Source organism: Meriones unguiculatus, chromosome X (assembly GCF_030254825.1).
Source record: "Meriones unguiculatus strain TT.TT164.6M chromosome X, Bangor_MerUng_6.1, whole genome shotgun sequence".
Lineage (NCBI taxonomy): Eukaryota > Metazoa > Chordata > Mammalia > Rodentia > Muridae > Meriones > Meriones unguiculatus.
Genome location: NC_083369.1, coordinates 64,512,791 through 64,528,930, shown reverse-complemented (window position 1 = coordinate 64,528,930; position 16,140 = coordinate 64,512,791). Strand labels below are relative to the sequence as shown.

Below are 16,140 nucleotides of genomic sequence, written 5' to 3'. Positions count from 1 at the left end.
CAATTATTGTAAGCCCCTATTTCTTTTTATTAGAGTCTGAATTTTCTCAATACAAATAAGGTCAAAACTTAAAATTTAAGTGGACCTTCAGCTACTTTTTATATTCTCTACTCTGTACTGTCTTCTTCCATTTCAACATGTCTTCTTTCTTTTCTAATCACTCTGGAGTATTGAGCTATTTTCCCTAAATCATTGTGTGCTCATTACCTTAACTCTTTGTAAGGATTTATCCATCCATCATTTTGCAGACTGAGAAGTATAAGCAATAATAATTATATAAATGTAAATTCACCAAGTGTACTTCCTTTGTTTATAAGTCAATCCCTTCCACTTTCTTCCTTCCCTAAATATGTTACTGTCACAAATGTTAAGTAAAGCAGCATTCAATAACTCTTCATAGGTGTTCTGTAGGGGGTCGTGTGTCACATGGCAGAATGAGGCTTGGAAACAAGATTCTATAAAATAAATAAATGAAATTATTGACACAAAGATTTTAAGTCTCTTTTACTATGCTAATAAACACACACAAACATATATAAATATATATAAAACTGGATTATTCACTAAACCATGTTTTCTTCATATATAATTGGTAATATTCAGTCATTTATTCATTAAAATATTTATTGAGTTACAAAAAGGGTAGAATAATATAAGATCCCTGTCTCCTAGTATAATTCTCTGGTCTGCAACTCATTATCTTATTTTAATTTATTATTTCTACTTTGATATCAGTCTGACACACAGACCAACTAATAAGAGGCTGGAAAACAAAAGCCATCAAGTTAGATACCATCTGAAGCATATTTTTGTCTAGACAAAGAGCTTGAATTTCTTCTTGTTATTATTGTTGTTGTTGTATTTTTAAAAATCCTGTAAGGCAGGCTATAAGGGATCACACCTTTAATCTCAGTACCTGGGAGCAGAGGCAGTTGTCTTATGTGAATTCAAGACCAGCCTGATCTACCTAATGAGCTCTAAGCCAGGAGGGCTACAAAGAGAGGCAAAACAGTTTACTTGTAAAGTACAGATTTTTATAAAGGATTTTCATCAACATTCTATTTTGTTTATTCTCCCTAATCTCTGTACCCTAGCTCCCTCCCTGTTCCCTGCTCATTTGCTTTTTTTTTTTTCCAAGCTGCATCCTAAGATTGAATCACTTTTCAACAGCTCCTGTAGTTTTGTTGTTGCTATGTTTTTGATTTTTGTTTTAAGGAACTAAGGATATGGTACAATTATAGACTGTTTGAATACCTTGTGCAAAACGCTTATCCAATCCCCAGCAAGAAACAAAATATAATAGATCATATATGTACCAAGCCTAAAATATTCATCACAGTATGTTTCATAGAGAATTTTGATGATCCTGAGACACAGTTTAATTTTTATAAGTTCACTCTCTAAATTAAGTAATGTAATAGAATCCATTTTATTTGGGTAATAATAAAAGCCTAGTTTGTAATATTCATTTACAAACAGTATTTTTTTCTCAAAACTTACCTTTTCCCCTTTTATTCCACTGCAATCACATTTTGATCCGTAGGAACACCCATGGCAGGCCTGTAGGAGGAGAAAGGGAAAACTGTTAAATTCAAACTTAAAAGCAACTCTCTGACTTAGAAGTCAATGCAGCAATTCAAAACAAGAAAAATATGAAAGGATATATACAAATGGCAATGCTTTTTATATGCAAGTTTCTGTTATATGCATTTCTTTTTCAACTTTCCAAAATGAGTCAGCTGAGAAACACCTTCAGCAAAGTGGCTGGATACAAAATTAACTCAAAAATATCAGAAGCCCTCCTGTATACCAAAGACAAATGGGTTGAAAAAAAAATTAGGGAAACAACACCCTTCACAATAGCCAGAAATAACATAAAGTACCTTAGTTTAACTCTAAACAAACAATTAAAAGATGTGTACGAAAAAAACTTCAAGTTTCTGAAGAAAGAAATTGAAGAAGATATCATAAGATGGAAAGATCTTCCATGCTCAGGAATGGGTAGGATTAACATAGTGAAAATAACCATCTAACCAAAAACAATCTACAGATTCAATGCAATTCCCATCAAATTACCAGCACAATTCTTTATAGGCCTTGAAAGAACAATTCTTAATTTCATATGAAAAAAAAATCAGAAACAATCCTATCCAATAAAAGATCATCTGGAGATCTCTCCATCCCTGATCTCTATAGAGCATTATAGAGTACTCTATAGAGTACTATAGAACAACAGTAATACAAACTGCATGGTACTGGCATAGAAACAAAACAGTGGATAAATGGACACAAATCCAGATTCCAGAAATAAACCCCCACACCTACAGATACTTGATTTTTGCAAAGAAGCAAAAACCATATAATGAAAAAAAGATAGTATTTCAATAAATGCTGCTGGTCCAACTGAATGTCTACATGTAGAAAAATGCAAATAGAACCATATTGATCACCCTGCACAAAACTAAAGTCAAGGTGGATCAAAGACCACAACATAAAACCAGATATAGTAAATCTATTAGACAAAAATAGTGGGGAAGATCCTTGAACTCATTGACACAGGAGACCGTGAACGTTTTATAATTTTTTAAAGTAAATATTTATTTTTATATTAATTACAGTTTATTCACCTTGTATATATCTGTAGCACCCTTCCTCTTTCCCTCCCAACCCCACCTTTCCTCCCTCATTTCTCCTATGCCCCTCTCCAACTCCACAGATAAGGGAGGTCCTCCTCCCATTCCATCTGATCCTAGTTTATCTGGTCTCATCAGAACTGGTTGCCTTGTCTTCCTCTGTGGCCTGGCAAGGCTGTTCCCCCATCAGGGGGAGGCGGTCAAAGAGCTAGCAACTGAGTTCATGTCAGAGATAGTCCCTGTTCCCCTTACTAGGGTATCCACTTGGATACTGAGCTGCCATGGGCTACATCTGAGGACGGGTTCTAGGTTATATCCATGCATGGTCATTGATTAGAGTATCAGTCCCAGAAAAGACCCCTGTACCCAGATATTTTGGTTCTGTTGCTATCCATGTGGAACTTCTGTCCTCTCCTAGTCTTATTCTCTCCCCCTTCTTTCATAAGATTACCTGCACTCTGCCCAAAGTTTGTTTATGAGTCTCAGTATCTGCTTTTATACAATTCTGGGTCGAATTTTTCAGAGGCCCTCTGTGGTAGGCTCCTGTACTGTTTCCTGTTTTTTCCTTCTTCCAATGTCTGTCCTATTTGCCTTTAAATATCTCTTAATTTTTTACATTAATTTATTGTGTGTGTGTGTGTGTGTGTGTGTGTGTGTGTGTGTGTTTTGCTTCCATGTTGTGGCATGTATGTGGTGTTCAGAAAACAACATGAAGGAGTCTGGCCTTCCTTCTACTATCTGAGTTTCAGGGACAAACATCAAGTTGCTGGGTTTGGTAGTCAATTCCTTTACAAGTGGAGAAATATCTTTTTGGTTTTGTTTTTTGGGCATTTTTGTTTTTGTTTCTTTTTTTTTTTTCAAAATGACAGTGTTTCTGCATTAAGTGAGCTTGTAACCTTCATTTTTATACATCCAATTATTTAATGTTCCGAAAATCCAGTTTTAGGTAAATGTAAAACTTGCCCTTTCAAAATACTGTTTTTCTTTGTATCATCTTATGTTACCTAATGAATGCCTGGAATTCAGGGAGCTTGGGAAAAATGATTTTGTTCTCCTCTTTAGCCTTTCTTTGAAGTCCTATGCAGACCAGGGAGGCATCGTTAGGCATCAGATCTGTGTAAGGATTCCTTCTTTTTAATTTTAATTTTTTTCTTCACAATTTATTCATTATTTATCACTATTAAAGCCCTCTCCCTCAAATCCCCCCAGTCCCACCCTCCCTGAGTGAGGTAACACAGAAACAGAAAGACAGGCATGGTATACATTCACTAATAAGCAGATATTAGCCGTATAATACAGGATAGCCATCTACAGACCTAAAGAAGCTAAACACTAAGGAGGATCCTGAGGAGGATCTTTAAATATCATCCAGAGTGGCAAACAAGATAAACACCAGAAGAGGTGGAAGAGAGGAAACAGGATAGTAGCCTACTGTAGAGGATCCTCTGAAAGGCTCCACCCAACAGACTATTGAAGCAGATGAGACTCAGGGCCAAACTTTAGGCAGAGTGAAGAGAGTCTTATGGAAGAAGAGAGGGGTGTGGGGATATAGGGACATGGAGGGGACAGGATCCCCAGAAGGACACCAACAAAACTAAAATATCTGAGCCCAGGGAGTCCTGCAGAGATTGATACACCAACTAAGGATTATACATGAAAAGGACCTAGACGCCTTGCTTAGATGTGGCCAGTTGGCAGCTCAATGGCCATGTGATCTTCTGAGTAAGGGGACCAGGGGCTGCCTCTATCATGAATTCGATTGCCTGCTCTTTGCTCACTTCCCCCTGATGAGGCGGCCTTACCAGGCCACAGAGAAAGAGGATGCAGACAGTCCTGAAGAGATTTAACAAGCAACAGGCAGATGGCAATAGTGAAGAATGACCCCCTCCCTTTTTTTAAGAGAAGTGTATGTCCACCTAGCCCTGGCCATCCTGGAACTCAGTATGTAGACTGGGCTGGTCTTGAAATCACGGAGATGCCCCTGATGCTAAAATGAAAAAAATAAATAAATAAATCACAAGGCATTGTTATTGATATGCTTTGTCACTTGTCCAGATTGTAGGGACACCTTACTTTTTCCCCTAAGATCATTTGTAAGGAATCACCTCCAGTGTATATTAGCACATGACCTTGGAAACTAGCCAAGAATAGCTGCACTTGGAGTCAGCTTCTTTTGCCCCCATTCTTTCAACACTAATAGCTCCATTCTTAACCGTTTCAAGCCTCACAAGGAGCCTAGATACTCTGAATTCAATTACTCTAGTGAGTGGTGTCCTAGGTGCTTTGGATTCATTTACACTAGGGAGTGATGTTCTGAAGCCAGAAAAAATATCTTTCTCTACTATAAAACTCAGAGAATGGGAAGATAGTCAGTGACATTTAACATCCAGAAGTACTCACTATTCTGAAGCTGAAATGTTTGAAAAAAAAAAAAAACCAATAGCAATTAGAATAACATACAAACAGCACAGTGTTTATGTACAAGAAATCCGAACACATTTGCTCAAACTGACTGCTGAAAGCTTTGTTATATAAGAAAAATATAAAGCTCTGTTAATCAATGTTCCACCTTCAGAGCTTGTGGCTTAACAAGTAAGGTAGCTTCTTGTTTTCTACCATGTTTTTCTTTCTCTAGTTATTACTGGAGATTCTCCCTAAATCCTTATCATTTAACTTCAGCTCAAAGTAGATGCTATTATCCTGTCGAAATCTATTTTCCTGATTATAAAAGAGTGTATTCTGGTAAGAGTATACTCTGACATTCCAACTTAAATTCTATCATTGCACAATGTAGTTTTTGTCAACTTGACATGTGCTAGAGGTATTTGGAAAGTGAGACTCAATAGAGAAAATGATTCCTATAGACAACCTTGTGAAGCATCCTCCCCACAAAATGATTGTTTTGGGGAGTGCTGTGAGAAGTGTCATGACTGGGAAGGTGGTCATGAGTCTCTTTTATGAGAGCAAGCTGAGCAAATCACAAGAACAAACTACTAAGCAACAGTCCTCCATGGCCTCTATTTCAGTTCCTGCCTCCAGGTTACTGTCTTGAATTCCTGCCCTGACTTCCCTCAATAATGGACTGATTGACAGTGATTGGGACATTAAAACAAAACAAACCCTATCCTCTTCAAGTTGCTTTGGTCATGGTCTTCATCACAGTAACAGAAAACAAAATAGATAGTTATGCAATCATTATTACTATAAACAGGTACTTAGGTTGTATTTTGTTTTCAGTATTGTATTTTATTTATTTATTTATTTATTTATTTATTTATTTGTAACTCCATTAGGCTTATCGAGACACAATCATTCATCAAATGAAAAGGGTTATTACTGAAGTCAAGCAAACTTTTTAGGCACAAAAATATAAATATAAATAAACGCATAAAAGCAGTAAGGTTGGGTATTGTCAATTATGTTATTAATAGAGGAACAATGAAAGGGTAATGCTTATACACAAAGGCTACTAACAGAAGAATAGTATTTGACACTGGAAAGTAGCTCCATTTTAAGTATGAATATATGCACAGGAGTATTGTTATAAATAAAATGTGACATCTACTTTTGCATTTTTAGACATTTGTATTAAGAAACTTCCCCCAAATACAGATTCCAGTCCAAAAAATAATGCAAAGACAGCCTAATAGAATTTCCTCAATATAAATAAAACAACAGGAATTCCCATTACACATGTATTTCACCCTCAATATCTAACAATAATCCCTAAATCTTAAAATAAAATTCATGAACAAATAGAACATTTTATATCCTTGTGTGGTTATATACTTTCTCAAAATTGATGATTAATCACATTAACCTTCTTCATAAACTACACTTTATAAAAAACACCACTTAAAATATTTAAAAATTATTGAAAAATTTGAATTTAATTTAAACATTTAAGTTAAAATCTATATACCAATTAGGTTATAAAAAGACCGTAAAGACTAGGATCAGAGGGAAGAGGAGGAGGACCTCCCTTATCAGTGGACTGGGGTAGGGGCACAAGTGAAAAAGAGGGAGGGAGGGTGGATTTGGGAAGGGAGGAGGGCGGGAGCTACAGGGAGATACGAAGTGAGTAAACTGTAATTAATAAAAATTAGGAACCTACCACAGAGGGCCTCTGAAAGCCTCTGCCCTTCAGACTATCAAAGCAGATGCTGAGCCTGATGGGCAACTGTTGGGCAGAGTGAATGGAATTTTAGGTAAGAACTGGGAAATAGTAAGAGCTGGAGAGGACAGGGTCTCCACAAAGAGAGCAACAGAACCAGAAAATTTGAACACAGGGAACTTCCCAGAGACTCATACTCCAACCAAGGACTATTCATGGAGATAACCCAGAACCCCTGCACAGATGTAGCCCAGGGCTGTTCAGAGTCCAATTGGGTTACATAGTAATGTGAAGAGGGACTGCCTCTGACATAATCTGATTGGCCTGCTCTTTGATCACCTCCCTCTGGGGGAGAGCAGCCTTACCAGGCCATAGTAGAGGACAATACAGCCACTTTTGATGTGAACTGACAGACTAAGATCAGAAAGGAGAGGAGAACCTCCCCTATCAGTGGACTTGGGGAGTGGCATGCAAGCAGAGGGAGGAGGGAGGGTGGGATTGGGAGGGGAGGAGGGAGGGGCTTATGGGGGGGATGCAGAATGAATAAAGTGTAATTGATGAAAAAAAAAGAAAAAAGAAAAAAAATTAAAAAAAAATTAAAAGACCGTAAAAGCCAAATCATTGTAATACACACTCCAACCACTAGGTGGCACTTTCCATGAAGTTATTATTGGGCCTCCTTAAGGAATTGACCCTAACTAGACATCTCATTAGATGGAACAGCTTTTAAGTTTTAAGCAGTATCTAGTCTAGTGAGAAGGTGCCTAACAAGCACATATCACAATAGTATTGAGTGGTACGAAAAAAAAATGTGTAGACCTGTTTGCTTGCTGCCTTTAAGGAACTTGTAATCTAGTAAATATTTAGCCATAAACAAATGAAAATTAAATTAAAATTAAGTGGAATAATGCTACAGCAGTAATGAAAAAATATACCCTGATCTTTATATAACAAGTAATTCATTATGAGACCATGGATAAATTGTCTACATATTCTAGGGCTTGTTTCTAATTGATAAAATGGCAGATAAGTAAGTATGATATGATTTCCCTTTGTAGATTCAAAATTTAACTATAGTTCCATAGGATTCACCAAGTAATGACTGGTATCAATTGTTACCAGAGTTAATAAAGATAATTCCCTAGAGGTTGAGAATTATTAGTAATACTTGGAAGGAGAGGCAAAAAAATCTTTCTAGACAGAAAAAAAAAAGATTACAGAAAGCAAGCAATATGATGAAAGACAAATTTAAATTAGGCAAAAAGTGAGATAAAATGTCTCAGCTTAAAAGATTTCCTAGACCATATGTCTAATATAATGAATATAACAAGAAATAAGTATAATTAAAGTATTGTTAGCTTCTTTTTGAGACAGTTATACCACAGACTAGCATGTAACTTGTTCTAATCTTGCCTCAACCTCCCAAGCACTACAGTGGTAGGTATACACCATGACTCTTACTTTGATTGTTTCAATACTGTGGGGAAAAGTTTATTTCTGCAAAATCATAAAGGAATGCTAATGCATGATAATTATGGATATATAGTAATCTTTTTAGTTTTTATCTTGTGAGAAAATATCAAAATGAAAATTAAGGAAAGTTGACATTACAACACATTAAAATATATTATAAAACTATAATAACTAAAACAGTCCGGAACTGATCAATGATTCATTGCTCAAAAATAATGAATCATTGAGTAGGTATTAGGATAAGTATAGAAAATAATAATAATAGTTTTAAAACCTAAAATATGAAAATAAAATACAGATTAGAATATTACCTGAAATGTTTTGGGCATTTTCATCTTTTGTATATTAAAATATTTGTTTATACATAGTGAAATATCTTGAGGGTAAGATCCCAGTCTAAAGATAAAGTATAATTATATTTCATCTATAACTACAATCCCCTCTCATAGTGCCTGTGCAAAATATTTCTCACTAAAGCTACTACTTTATAAAAGAGAAATCCATATTATCTACTCACATCTTAAGATCTAAAGCTAAGAACTTCAGATAAGATAAAACACGTGACATTTGTTTTTCTAAGTCTGTGTCATCTCATTTAATATGGTCTTTTCTAATTCCAGCTCTTGATCTGAAAAGTTCATGATTTTGTTTTCTATTTAGAATTGAAGAGTTTTCCACAGTGCATATGTACCACATTTTCATTATTCATTCATAAGATAAAGGACAATTTAGGTTTTTTTTTTTTCTTAGATATTTTGAACCGAGCAGAAATAAACATGGCTGAGTTAAGTATCTGTGGAAAAAGATGTTGAGTCATTTGACTGTATGCTAAGGAGTGGTATTCCTGAGTCATATGACAGATTTTATTTAAAACTTTCTGGGGATTCTCCACACTGAGAAAGGGATTTTCCCCCCTCTAATCCTAGCCAGCATTTATTGTCAGTTTGTTGTTGTTGCTGCTGCTGCTGATCTTTGGTATTCTGACTGGGATAAGACAAAAAAAAAAAAAAAATCAAAGTTTATTAAACATACTATTTCCCAATGGCTAGGTACAATGAACATTTTTGAGCTGTTTGTCATTTTTTCTTCTTGAGACCTCTCTTTTCAGGTACCAGGCCCATTTTTTGAAGCGGTCATTTGGGATTTTGTTTGTTCGTTTTGACTCTTTGTTTTTTGAGTCCTTTATATATTCTGAATATAAACTCTGTCAGATGTTCAGCTGGCAAAGAGCCTCTCCCATTTGGTAGGCTTCCTCTTAACCTGTTTTTATTTGTTTGTTTGTTTTCTTGTATATGCAGAACTTCCATTTGTCATTTTTGGCTTTAAATTTGGGGTAAATGGAGTCTTATTCAGAAACTTCTTTCTTGTACCTATAGAGCTTCTGTTTTTCTTAGAAGTTTCAGTGATTCAGGTTTCACAGTGAGGTCTATTTGGAGTTAATTTTTTGAGCATGATGATAAATACTGCTCTAATTTCATTCTGCATGTGGACACCCAGTTTTTTAAGAGTACAATATTATTTGTGATATTTTAGATTATAACTTAATTACACATTTCCCACTTCCTTTTCTCCCTCCAAGCTGTCCGATATACTCCGCTCTATTTTGTTGCTATACATGGACAGCTAGTTTTCCCATCACCATTTGTTGAAGATGTGTTCTTCAGCTTGTAGTTTTGTCATCTCTATCAAATATAAAGGTGGCTGTATGTGTACTTACATTTAGTTCTTCAATTTTGTTCTGTAGATCTACATTACCAACAGTAATACTACATTATTTTTCCAGTATCATATTGCTTTCAATACAATGGCTCTATAATTTAGCTTGAGATCAGGAATGCTAATCCCTTCAGCATTGCTCTTTTTGCTCAGGATTTTATTTGGCTTGCTTGGGTCTTTTATGGTTCCATATAAATTTCAAAACTTTTTTTTTTTCTTAAAATGGGTAACATACTGAAAAGGTAAATTTTTTTAAAAAATTAAAAGATTGAGGTACATATTCCTGATATTTGTTTAGTCAGTACCTCTTATTCTTCAACAGGATAGAAAAACGGCTAAGCAATTAAGTGTACTTGCTGCTCTTGTAGAGCGAATGAGTTTAGTTGCCAGAACCCATGTCAGAGGCTCACAACCACCTGTAACTCTAGCTCCAGGGTAATCCCAAACCTCTTTTTTTTTCCAGTTTTATTTTTCTCATTAGTTACATTTTGTTAATTCTATATCCCAGCTGTATCCCTCATTCCCTCCCAATCTCACCCTTCCTCCCTCATCTCCTCCCTTTCCCTTTCCAAGTCCACTGATAAGGGAGGATCTCCTCCCCTTTCATTTGACTCCGTTTTGTCAGGTATTTTCAAGACTGGCTGCAAAGTCCTCCTCTGTGGCCTAACAGTACTGCTCCTCCCTTGGGAGGTGGGGAGGTCAAAGGGCCAGTCATTGAGTTCCTGTTAGAAATAGTCCTTGTTCCCCTTACTATGGGAAACCAATTGGTTACTGAGCTATCACAGGTCACATCCAAGCAGAGGTTCTAGGTTTTATCCTCTCATGGTCTTTGGTTGAGTGTCCATCTCAGAAAAGACCCTGTGTCCAGATATGTTTGGTCCTTGTGGATCTCCTATCCTTTCCACATCAAACTCCCCTTCTTTCATGATTCCCTGCACTCTGTCTAAGGTTTGGTTATGAGTCTTAGTATCTACTTTGGAACACTGCTAAGTAGAGTCTTTTTTTTTTAATATACTTTATTACAATTTATTCACTTTGTATCCCAGCTGTAGCCCCAACCTCATCACCTCCCAATCCAGCCCTCACTCCTTTATCTCCTCCCATTCCCCTTCTCCAGTCCACTGATAGTGGAGGACCTCCTCCCCTTCCATCTGACCCTAGCCTATCAGGTCTCATTTGGACTGTTTTCCATAGTTTTCCTCTGCGGCCTGGTCATGCTACACCCCCCCCCCCCACTCAGGAGTGAGTTCATGTCAGAGAAAGTGCCTGTTCCCCTTACTAGGGAACCCACTGGGATACTGAGCTGCCATAGGCTGCCTCTGTACAGGGGGTCTAGGTTATCTTCATGAATGGTCCTTGGTTGGGGTAGCAGTCTCAGAAAAGAGCACTATGCCCAGATTCATCGGTTCTATTATTCTCCTTGTGGAACTCCTAACCCCACCATGTCTTTTTTTTTTTTTTTTCAATGCAGTTTATTCAGGAACCTTGAACAATCATCTGACCCTGGGGGAAGCCAGACCACAGCTTAAATAGCCTCTGGGTAGCCAACCCCAGCGTGCCACGTGGGCAATGCAGATAGGTCCACATACATGGAAGCAAGCCAGATCCTCAGCCTTAGCCAAATATGGAGTTGTTTGTGACAGAGAGCACTCATTCTGCAGTAGACTCCTGTCATACGTTCAATGCATATCCCATTTGTCTTTCTAAATGAGGATTGATCATCATACCCCATGTCTGCTTTCTTGATTATCTTCTTTAGGTGTATAGATTTCATTATGTTTATCATATCTTTTAGGTCTATATAAGTGAGTATATTCTATGTTTGTCTTTCTCCTTCTGGGATACTTCACTCAGAATGATCTTTTCTAGATCCCACCATTTGCCTGCAAATTTCATGATTTCCTCTTTTTTGATTGCTGAGTAGTATTCCATTGTGTAAAAATACCACAACTTCTGTACCCATTCCTCCGTTGATGGACATCTGGGTTGAAAAGCTTCTGTAAAGCAAAGGACACCGTCATCAAAACAAAACGACTGCCTACAGATTGGGAAAGAATCTTCACTAACCCTTTATCTGACAGAGGGCTAATATCCAGTATATATAAAGAACTAAAGAAGCTGAAAAGCAACAAACCAAGCAATCCAATTAAAAAATGGGGAACAGAGCTAAACAGAGAATTCTCTGTAGAGGAATATAGAATGGCAGAGAAACACTTAAAGAAATGCTCCGCGTCATTAGCCATTAGGGAAATGCAAATCAAAACAACCCTGAGATTTCACCTTACACCCATCAGAATGGCCAAGATGAAAAACTCAAGTGACAACACATGCTGGAGAGGTTGTGGAGAAAAGGGGAACCCTCCTCCATTGCTGGTGAGAATGTAAACTGGTACAACCACTTTGGAAGTCAATCTGGCGCTTTCTCAGACAATTAGGAATAGTGCTTCCTCAAGACCCAGCTATACCACTGCTAGGCATATACCCAAAATTTGCTCAAGTACACAATAAGGACATTTGTTCAGCCATGTTTGTAGCAGCTTTATTTGTAATAGCCAGAACGTGGAAACAACCGAACCTCTTCTAGATTCCACAGACAACATTTTGAACATGGCATTAATATAGATACAGATACAAGCAAACAAACAAACAAAAATAACACATATACTTTAAAAAAAAAAAGAGAAAATGATCAGAATTAAAAAGTGAAAGACCATCCTGAGTTAGGTAACCCAGACCCAGAAAGACAAACATGGTATGTACTCACTTGTAAGTTGATATTAGCCATTTAGTACAGGATAACCGTGCTACAACCCACAGACCCAAAGAAGATAAGTGACAAGGTGGGCTCAAAAGGGGTGGGGTGGGGGAACACTCGAATCTCATTGAAAATGGATAATAGAATAGAAGTCATGGGTGGGCAGGAGAGAGGAGAGTGTATAGTTGAGAGGGTGGGGATAGGAACAGGAAGGATCAGGTAGGGGGGAGAGTACTGGGAAAAACAATTGGAATTGGGACCATCTCTGTCATGAGCTAGAAACCTAGAGCAATGGAAAATCCCAGAAATCTGAGGGTGACCTTAGCTAAGACTCCTAGCAATGGGGGATATGAATCCTGAACCGACCACCTCTTGTAACCAGGCAAGACTTTCAATGGAAGGATAGGGACACCAACCCAACCACAAAAACTTCAATCCACAATTTGTTTTGCCAACAAGATGTGCAGGGATAAAGATGGAGCAGAAAGTGAGGGAATAGCCAACAAATGACTGAACCAACTTGAAACCTATACCATAGGAGAGAGCCAACCCCTGACACTATTAATAACACTTGGTTATCCTTGCAGACAGGCACCTAACATAACTGTTATCACAGAGGTTTTACTCAGCAAATGATTGAAACAGATGCAGAGACTGACAGCCGAGCATATTAAGCAGAGCTTGGGGAATACAGCAGAAGAGGGGGCAGAAGATTATAGGAGCCAGGAGGGGCCAGGGACACCACACACACACACACACACACAGAAGAGAGAGAGAGAGAGAGAGAGAGAGAGAGAGAGAGAGAGAGAGAGAGAGAGAGAGAGAATAAACAACCTGGGCCTATGGGTGCTCACAGAGACTGAACCACCAACCAGAGAGCATCCATGGGATGATCTAGGACCTCTGCACATATGTAACAATTGTGTAGCTTGGTCTCCATGTCAGACTCCTAACATTGGTAGCAGGGGCTGTCTCTGACTCTCTTTCCTGCCTTTGGGATTGCCCACTGAGCTCTCTAGTCCAGCCTCAATAAGAGATTTGCCTAGTCTTACTGCAACTTGATATGACAAGGTAATTTGATATCCATGGGAGGACTCCTCTTTTCTGAAGAGAAAGGGAGAAGGAGTGAAAAAGGGTGGGGAAGGTGGGAGGGATGAACTAGTAGAGGAGGAGGGAGGGGAAACTAGGATCTGGATGTAAAGTTAATTAATGTTTTTAATTATCAGAATTAAGAAATTAATACTTGATAAACTAATATTTATAAATCACATTCCTCATTTATATCCCTCATAACTTACTGTGAAAGCAAATACTTCAATTTCCTAATATGCAGGAAATGTGAATAGTCATTTATTTCTAAAAGACATACAAAAAGCATGTGCAAACATATGCAACATCGTTAGCCATTTAGGGAAATGAAAACCAAAAACATGAAATACCAATTTATACATAATAGCTAGCTCTTACTTAAAAGACAGACATTACTGAAAATTCAGTCTAAATAGAACTCATTTACATCATTGGTGGCGTTGTAGAATGATATAAGGATTTTAGAACAGTCTAACAGTTACTAAAATTATTAAACATGTTGATCAGACTATTCCATTCTTAGGCACATATCCAAGAAAAGTAGAAATATGTCTATAAAAACCACATTATATACAACTATTTAAAACATCATTGCACATAACATTCCAAAAGAAAGAAAACAACCCAGATATCCATCAAGACGAACTGATTAAGTAATATCTAGTATATATACTCAATGAAATATTTAACAATGAAGAGGAGGGATGTATTGTTTCATGCTACCATATTCATGAACTTTGGAAACACTGTGTTAAGTAAAAGAACACAAATACAAACTTTCACACTGGAATGAGTTTACATTTATTAAATATTAAGAATAGACAGAACTATATAAACAAGTAGACTGGTAGTTGCCTGTGACTAGTGTCAAGAAAGCTAACAGATGTGGGTTTTTTAACCATATTGATAAAAAGGTTCGAAAATCATTTGTGGATGATTGTAAAATTCTGTACATATTCTACAAAATTACTGAACATATGCTTTAAATAGACAACCTGAATAGTGTGTAAATCATATATCAAAAATGCTGTTTAAAATCCATGTAAAAAACATAGGAAGATCATATTGTCAACAACTAAGAAGAGGGTAAGATATTTTTCTACTTTAAAACTCAGTGATTTTTGCCTCAATGGCAAATGGTGGGATCTAGAAAAAATCATCCTGAGTGAGGTATCCCAAAAGCAGAAAGACACACATGGTATATCCTCACTTATATAGTCCTATAAGATAGGATAAACATACTAAAATATGTACACCTAAAGAAGATAAACAAGAAAGAGCTCCAGGGGTAAGATGATCAATCCTCATCTAGAAAGACAAAGGGGATGGACATTGGAAATAGGAGAAAACAAGTAACAGGACAGGAGCCTACCACAGAAGGCACCTGAAAGACTCTACCTAGCAGTGTAACAAAGCAGATGCTGAGACCCATAACCAGACCTTCGGCAGAGTGTAGGGAATCATATGAAGGAAGGAGGAATTAGTAAATCCTAGAAGGGACAGGGAGCCTCACAAGGTCCAAATATATCTGAGCACAGGGGTCTTCTATGAGACTGTTTATCCAACCAAGGACCATACATGGATATAACCTCCAACCTCTGCTCAGACATAGCCCACGGTAACTCAGTATCCAAGTGGTTTCCCTAGTAAGTGGACAGGTATTGTTTCTGACATGAACTCATGAGCTTCCCCTCCCCCCTGAGGGAGGAGCAGCCTTTCTAGGCCACAGATAAGGACATTGCAACCATCCTGAAGATGCCTGATAAGCTAGGGCCAGACGGAAAGAGAGGAGGACACCCCTTCTCAGTGGACTCAGAAGGGGGCAGAGGAGAGGAGGGAGGGAGGGGAGGATTGGGAGTGAAAGAAGGAACGGGCTACAGCTCGGATACAAGTGAGTGTATAAAATCATTTAAAAATAAAAAAATATTTAAAAAAAGAAATAAAACCACAATAATCCTGAAAAAAAAAATTGCCTCAGTGTTATGGGATGGCTCTAAAATTATGAGACTTCTGAAAGGGACCTAAGAATATACTACTCAAAGCCATATTCTGGGCTTCTATAAGCTCCGTTTCCACAGGGCAATGCAAAGCAGACAAAAACGAACATTCACATAGGTTAAGTTGCTGGCTGTTGCTGAAGAGATGCCAGGCATTTACAGAGCTTACATGTCTCATAATGAGCATAAACTCTGTTTTACTTAAGATCATATTTCTATGTTAGTGTTAGGTAAACAAGGCTGACTCTTCTTGTAAAGGGAGATAGCTATCTTCAGTTCTTAAGTCATTTATTATAAAACATCCTTGCAATAAAGTTCACTGCGAGGACAGCTCCTCTCCTCTCAAGATGTAGAGAGAAGGAG

General features: G+C 37.4%; 1 protein-coding gene across 1 annotated transcript in view; it reads right to left on the bottom strand.

The window, feature by feature from the left end:
* Col4a5 (collagen type IV alpha 5 chain) overlaps positions 1-16,140 on the bottom strand; it is a 297,510-nt gene that overhangs the window by 189,759 nt on the left and 91,611 nt on the right. The window contains 1 exon segment of the mRNA XM_060375633.1: positions 1,501-1,560. Coding sequence (XP_060231616.1) covers positions 1,501-1,560 — 60 coding nt within the window.